Genomic DNA, 7717 nt, shown 5'->3' with positions numbered 1-7717 from the left:
TCATGTTTTTTTTTTTTTTTTTTTTTTAATTAGGATAATGAATCCTACTTGGTAAGTCTTTAATTTTGAACACCTGTTTTTTGGATAGTCTCACTGCTTATTAATTATTTTAATAATAAATGAGAAGGTATTGATTAAATAATCATCTTAATAATGCTGACTTTATTGGAAATCATATCATATAATTGTTTTTTTTAATTATTTTTATACATAAAGGATATATATATCGAGTTTGTTTGTAAAAAATAATGCATGACAAAATAATGTATGGTTTCAATTCTTTTAAAATAAAATTCTTTTTATGTTAAAAAAATTGATTTTTTATTTTATTTTAATGAGAAAACTTGTAAAAAAATCAATTAAATTTAATTTTTGTAAAAATTTTATTTCCAAGAGAGAGATCATGGGAATGGAAATGCAATTCTAAAATCAGTTATAGAAAAGAGCTAATGGAAGTATACTTAAGCTAGACAAGTCATGTGAATTTTGAAGTTAATATAAATAGTGAACAGAAATTTCTCCAGTTGCTACTATTCTATCTTATGAAAATTGTTTGTTAATCCGTTATCACCATCTTCAACCAACCATGTGAAAATATTCCATTTTATCGATTTAAAATTGAATAAATCGTCAGGACATGGAAGAAAACAAGGATGAATCTTACTAATTCAGTTTTCCCAATAAATTTGCTGCTGCCTAGCCATACACTGCCTTCACAATCCTTCCAGAAAAATTTTAAACAGTTATCAGGCAGGTCGCAACAGCTCCAGAAAGAGGATCTGCTTTGTTTAAAAATGGGGCCTGGACCAAATTAGCAATAGCTACGGGGAGAACCCACGTGAGAAAGGGAATAAAATGAAAGAAAATGAGGACTTCACAGTTCACAGCCGCAGCAATCAGACATTGAAAAATCGACAGTTGAACCAACCAGGAAGAACCCACCCTTTTTTTACATTTCTTGCATTGACGGGATCTTCCACACCACGTGATTGAGTGGGGATCAGACTCGAACCATGAGATGGGAAGAAGGTAAGAGAGAGAGAGAGAGAGAGAGAGAGAGAGTTTCGTGTATTTTATAATGATTAACTTGACCATATCCAACATGAACACGTTTCTTATTTTCAGTACTTTTGTCCTTCGATGGCCACTAGCCAAGGCCACGCAATATACTGTTAACTCTAGTTTCCTGGAAACCCAGATGAAAGGTAAAGCACTGTGGAGAAAGTGCAATAATAGGGTACGATGTCGTTTTGCTCAAGTAGGAAATGCCGATGCGCATTCGTTTGCCGTTCTACTTTTATTTGGATTTGACCATAGACCAATGACCTTCTGGTTGACTACGATAGGCATTGTCTCGTTTCTCTCTCTATATATTTCCGCCCCTTGACATGCCTTTATTCACCGCCGGGTTTATTTAATTTCTTTTGCAATTATCTCTTCTTCTGCCTCTCTGCCTCTGTTGGCTTCGTTCTGTAGTTTTCTTTGCGAGTTCTAGTGCGGATTTCTCAACCTATAAATATGAAGGTCTGAATTTTGTCTATGGATCTTTGATAGTTCTCTCTCTTCTTACTGTTGCGAAATCCTTTTTAGATAATTTTGCTATATTTTTCTATTGAAATTGTGCGTCCATGTTTAATTATCTTCATTGTTTTTTTCTTTTTCATCTTTACTATTCAAAGCGTGTTTTGGTTACTTTGATATCAATCTATTATAAGTGATATATGATAATGGAATTTGTTGCAGAAAGTAGTGTTGAAATTGGAGCTACACGATGACAAAGAGAAGAAAAAAGCTATGAAGAAAGTTTCTGGACTTTCAGGTATGGAATTTCATCCCTCTGCTTTTGAACTAAAAGCTTCCTGTTTTGTGATTGTCATCACGCATCTCGGAAAATGAAATAGTGGGAAAGTTTAAAAATTTTCTGTTCTTTTCGTTTTTGAATTTATCGAAGAATGAAAACCCAGATCCTAAAGAAATTTAGCGTTTCTTGCTTGTATTGCAAATTTGTAGGAATCGAATCGATCTCCCTGGACATGAAGGACAAGAAATTGACAGTAACAGGGGACGTTGATCCAGTACACATAGTAGGCAAATTGAGAAAGCTCTGCCACACAGAAATAGTTTCTGTAGGACCAGCAAAAGAGCCTGAAAAGAAGAAGGAAGAGCCCAAGAAAGAGGAGCCAAAGAAGAAGGAAGAGCCAAAGAAAGAGACGAAAGAGAAAGACGACGTCGCTGAGCTTATTAAGGCTTACAGGGCCTATAATCCTCACATGACAACCTACTATTATGCTCGAAGTGTAGAAGAAGATCCTAATGCCTGTGTCATTTGCTAGGTAGGTCTCGCAAGAACTGAGAGAAGAAATAAATGGAAAAAAGAAAAGAAAAATCATGTCTTTATTTGTTGGTTATCTTAAATTTGGATCATATTAGTATCTAGATGGTACTTTTTCTGTACAGTAGATGATGTTGGGATTTTCAACTTTATGTTTGTTGGCTTTTTTTTTTTCTTTGCCTTTGATGTATCAAATTTTGGCAGTGATTTTTCATTAATGGGTACTTTCCAAGTTTTTTCAGTATGCTGTTTGATGCAGATTTAGGGTGTCACCTCTAAATTATTACGTACAATCTAATAATGCTTTGCCGAGTAAACATGGGTTTTGTTCTGGTGGACTTATTTTAATGTTAATGGAAATGTCAGGACTTGATAATGGTTTGGTCATTGCAACCAAAAGATGCAACTTTATTGCCAATTTGTTTTTGCTGATTCATTCAACCATCAACTTAAGTGAAATTTTGCCATTATCCAAATTAGGCTTTATTGTTTGGGTGTTGCCTTTGCATAATTACATTCAAATCCCATTTTCTTGTCTGATATTTATCCATGGGTTGTTAAATGTTTCTTTCATTTCTAACATTTCCTATGTGCTTGGTTAATATTTTCCCTTGGATGCATGATGGTTTGATGTGAAGTGTTGTATAAAACAGGCTGTAGCCGGCATTCTTGTCCGGGGTGAGAAATAGGGACAAGGGTACCAGACAAAATTTCTTATCTTCCTTTCGCCCTTGAATGCAAGTTTCGATTTTTTTAATGTCTATCTTCACATATGATAACGAACTATCATTTAGGAAAAGAAATTGTCTCTTTCAAAGAATTCTAGTTCAAATTTTTAAGAAGCTAACTCCAACGTAACCATCCAACAGCTAAAATAGATTAGAGGGCCACATGCATGGAAGAGATCGCTTGCAAAGTAGCCATACGATTAAAAATAAAAGCAATCATTAATTCTGAAAATTTTCAAATGCAAGAGACAGATCAAATATGCAGAAAGATATTTCAATTGGTGACGGATTATAATATGTCATGCATGAGTCCATGTCATGATTCCATCAGTTTCACTTTTCTTTTCATTCATTTACTTTCCTGTGGTGAGGTAATAGATGAATAATTATATGATATAGTATATACATACATTCCGACAGATCCACTTCAAGATGCTTTCTTTGTGCTGACGGCATTTCTCTGCTTTGTTTAAGCAATCAGGTTCCAGTTGATGTATTACGTTATGTTTATATATTCATTGGATGTTAAAAATTTGAATATCAGAACATACCCATCAAATCTTGTCACTAATTTATATCATTTTCTAACTTGGCAAGACAACTAGCAACTGTAATGTCTAAGCACAAAATGGTAACACATGCTCACTGACATTTGACTTCAGAGAAGACTATGGTTTTAGATTCATCTTTTGCAGTGATTGAACATTTAAATTTACAGTTTTGCTGTTCAGTTCGGTGTTCCATTTTTCATAACAGTTCAAATTAATAACAGCAGAAACTAAGTGGCGCAATATGTCTGTTCTTTCATGGATTGCCTTTAAGAGGACTACAACATGATTGACCACATCTCTACGAAACAGAGCAGAGTTAAAAGAACTTCTTCTTAGAAATACAACTTTTCATTTCAATGGTTTCAATTGACAGCTTATCCTCTGGGAAAGAGCAATCGGTTTCTTTCCCAGTCAATAGATCGCACGGCTTAGGGATCACATTCTTTGAAACTCCCTTTATGTCAGTACACGTCCATGGAGATGACTCTTTTGCTTCTTCATTCAATGTCATTGACACATTAGACATGCAGAACCCAGTAAATGGATGATTAGCATATCCCTCGAGTGATCCTGCGATGGTCACATTCTCAGCAAATACGTCTCTGTAGTTTATATTCTTAAACTCAGCTAGTGCTTTAGGATCATAGCCATCATCTGGGTGTGTTTTGTAAGCACCTGAAACCCAGAAAACATATTGCATGTTCTTCAAAGTCATCCCTTTTACGAATATGTCTTTAATATAGCCTCCTCTTCCGGGCGCAGTTTTGATTCTAACAGCGGATTGAGTATCAAAGGCTGTGATGTCCTCTGCTCTAACATCTTGAATTCCACCAGACATCTCACTTCCAAGAGCTATGGCTGCGCTGTCTGGGGACTTGCAGGTTAGTCTTCTTATAACGAGGTGTTCTGTGGGCAAGCCAACTTTAATTCCATACTGATCCCACCCACTCTTGATTGCAATGCAGTCATCTCCCGAGACAATGTAAACGTCTTCAATCAGAACATTTGTGCATGAATCTGAAAATCAGAATTGGACAGTGAATTACAACATGTGGCAGCCAACTGGGAATGAGACGATAATGCAAAGAAGCTAACCAGGGTTTATCCCATCTGTATTGGGAACTTCAACTGGTGCAAGAATCGTCACCATTTGGATCACCACATTACTACATGTTGCAAATTTCATCAGAACCGCATGCATCACATGTAGAAAACAGCAATTCTTATGTAATCTGCTGATAATGAACATAAACAGACCTGCTATACACAGGATGAACGTGCCAAAATGGAGAATTAGCTAAGGTAATATTTGATATTTGGAGTTGATCAGTGTACATGAGCTCAATCAGAAATGGTCGTGTTGCCTTAAATTGACCCTTCTTGAACTTGTCCCACCAGGGAGCACCCTGCCCATCAATTGTGCCATTGTTACCTGACCACAAGAAAAATTACAGAATCCCAATGGATAACAACATTAACATTGGCACACGGACAATCATGGAGAAATGAAATGTGAGATTATTACCAGTAATTACAACATCAGTGAGGTTCATTCCAAAAAGGAGGCTGGAGAATCTTCCTTCAGTAAGATTTTGGTCTACCCCATAAGAAGGCAATGGAGCTAGAAGAGGCCAGTCTGACTCATTCTGCATGCACATGTGATCTTATTACATCCAATATATGTTCGTAGAACACAAGGAAAAAGTGGATTAGTACCTGAGAAGCAAGAATAACAGCACTTCTGTGGATAAAAAGTGTGAAATGGCTAGTGAGATTGAAGCTTCCAGTTAGCCATCTCCCTGAAGTTACAATAAGCTCAGCTCCACCATCTGAAGCATATTGGCTTAGATTGGCAATGGCAGATTGAAATGCCTTTGTGTTCAATGTCTTTCCATCGCCAACTCCTCCATAATCTGTCAAAAACCCACTGTGCTTTCGACAATTTAATGCAGAGTACTCTAATTTGCTATTGGGCTTTAGAACTTGTACATTTTTGCTCTCTCCAATTCTGATACCAAATGATCCTACTAAGACAAGGATGCAGAAAATCTCATATACCTGAAACAAAAGAGATGAGTTGGACACTTCATCAATTTTAATTTCATTTCTATATTTCAATCACCACAAGTTGAAACATGCAAAGTTAAAAATAGATAATGTAAAAAATACCTCAAAAAAAATAAAAATGACAAAAACAAGTGAATAAAAATTGGAAACAGAATAAGAACAGTAAGAAGAAGAAAAGAGAAAGAAACTACTTTGATCCGACATGATTCTGAGCAGATTGACATTTTTTTTTTCTTAAAATCTGAAGGTTCATGGAGATTTTAGTCTGGGTTCTTAAATAAGTGGAGAAGAACTCAAGGGAAAAAAAAAAAAGAGAAATCCTTAAAAAAAGGAAATGGGATAAATATGGGAAATCTACTAATTATGGTAAAAAAATGCTAAAGGTCACCGTTAACTCAAATTTGCATGATTTTCGGGTCTCACGTCTTCATGGAGTTTAAAACCAAAAGACCACATCTTTTATTATTAGATTTGGTACCCTTTAATTTTCCCACATTAAATAACGCAAACAGTTCATCTTCAAGACAGATTATTCAATGTAAATTTACATGCACGGAACGGTAAACTGATGGGGAATTTTCTCTTAATGTTTAATGGTGAATCTTTTTAATTAAAATAAAAAAGAAACGCTCTTAAAATTTAATTTTAGTCGTTTCTTTTAAATATTTTTTAAAAATTTTATTTATTTATTACTTCATATTTAATTTGTTAATTTAATCTAATGAGGAAAATTCTTATGTTCATGCCAGTTATTTATACCCTTAGTATTAAAAATTATTAAATTACGTGGAAAATATAATAACCGTCATAATACTCGATAACAGTAATTTTGTAAAATAAAAAAAAAAGGACTATTGAGATATGTAGAAACATGGGTTGCCCTCTTGGGTACTACTCCTAGCTCTCATCTTCTTCCTTCCACATCTCAACCCAATTCTGTTGGACCTCTTCAATCCCAAGCAATGAACCCTTCTCGTTAGGATCTAAACTCGTTGATAAAGCTCCATAAGCAATCCCAAGCGCAGACGTCCCAAATGTCAGGAATGTAGTCGTAAATGGCAGCCATAAAGGCACATCCCAAATACCTTGCTCCTTCACAGTTCCAAAAAACTTCAACAATGCCAAGCCAAGGGCCATAGGTGCGCCCACGGAGACCAGGATTCTCTTTATGACCCTGTAAACCACCTCCTCTGGTATTTCGTCGTCGTCGTCACTGTTGGTGTTCTGTTTAATGTCGTTGTGAGTGGTTCTCTCTTCCATACGAGGTGGTTTTCTGCTGGTGAAGCCTTTGGCATGTGCCTGTAGTTTCCGTGTTCTTGATGGATTGCTTTGCAGGCTTGTGGGGAGGAGAGTAGGTGCTTTTGAGTTCCATGGACATGGAGAAGGTTTTGGGAGGTAGGGAGGTGATGATCTATGTGAACAAACAAGAGCATTCATGGTGTTTTGACCTATATTTCGTTTTTCTTCAGCTTCATATGTTTCTGTTATTAACTTCTCATGGCCGCTTACCTTATCCAAACGCAAACGTACGGTGGGTGGGCATTCTGTTAAGTTCCGAAGATATTTCTTGGCTTAAATACTTATGCTATGATATTTTTTTGGAAGATCCTTGATGTACTTTTCTTTTTTCCCTCAAAGTAGACATCATATATAACATTTTTTCTGACAAGGTAAAAATAAAATCCCATATGAAGATAATTAAATTGTAAATTAAGATTATTTTATTTTTTTTTAGGAAAAATAGTTAATCAAATCAGAACATAAAACAGTAAAAAAAAAAAAAAAGAGGAATAGAACCCCACTTTTAAAAATTAAATTAGAAATAAGCTGTCGTAACTGAGCTATGAACCTGATCTACGAGCAAAAACAACTGAGCTCTTAGAAAGTTCAGATAAAAAGGAAATACAATCAGCTGCAACAGATCCAAAATAAGATTATTTTACTTTGAATTATCGGAGGTTAGGGGAATTAAAGATAAAGTTTGCTTTTAGTGAACCACAATCCGTCGCCAATGGGCTCATTAGCATGGTATTGTTGGG

General features: G+C 35.5%; 3 protein-coding genes across 3 annotated transcripts; 1 reads left to right on the top strand and 2 right to left on the bottom strand.

Moving 5' to 3' along the window:
- The first annotated feature begins 1323 nt into the window (after positions 1 to 1323).
- Positions 1324 to 2573, top strand: LOC110630653 (heavy metal-associated isoprenylated plant protein 39). The gene is made up of 3 exons (XM_021778169.2): positions 1324 to 1524; positions 1744 to 1819; positions 2011 to 2573. Exons 1-3 carry the CDS (start codon positions 1519 to 1521, stop codon positions 2331 to 2333), a joined length of 405 nt encoding a protein of 134 aa, XP_021633861.1. The 5' UTR covers positions 1324 to 1518; the 3' UTR covers positions 2334 to 2573.
- A 1186-nt stretch (positions 2574 to 3759) lies between these two features.
- LOC110599771 (probable polygalacturonase) lies at positions 3760 to 6487 on the bottom strand. Its single transcript, XM_021736341.2, has 6 exons — positions 6465 to 6487; positions 5328 to 5718; positions 5137 to 5257; positions 4869 to 5043; positions 4707 to 4777; positions 3760 to 4628 (listed from the first exon to the last, which is right to left on the bottom strand). The coding sequence occupies exons 1-6, from the start codon at positions 6485 to 6487 to the stop codon at positions 3928 to 3930; spliced, it is 1482 nt and encodes a 493-aa protein (XP_021592033.1). The 3' UTR covers positions 3760 to 3927.
- On the bottom strand, positions 6443 to 7222 carry LOC110631184 (uncharacterized protein PAM68-like). The gene has a single exon (XM_021778920.2). The coding sequence runs from the start codon at positions 7113 to 7115 to the stop codon at positions 6576 to 6578; it is 540 nt and encodes a 179-aa protein (XP_021634612.1). The 5' UTR covers positions 7116 to 7222; the 3' UTR covers positions 6443 to 6575.
- Between the last annotated feature and the right edge of the window lie 495 nt (positions 7223 to 7717).

This window comes from Manihot esculenta, chromosome 14 (assembly GCF_001659605.2).
Source record: "Manihot esculenta cultivar AM560-2 chromosome 14, M.esculenta_v8, whole genome shotgun sequence".
In the NCBI taxonomy this organism is placed as follows: domain Eukaryota; kingdom Viridiplantae; phylum Streptophyta; class Magnoliopsida; order Malpighiales; family Euphorbiaceae; genus Manihot; species Manihot esculenta.
The sequence above is the reverse complement of the archived record's forward strand: the minus strand, read 5'-3'. Positions and strand labels throughout refer to the sequence as shown.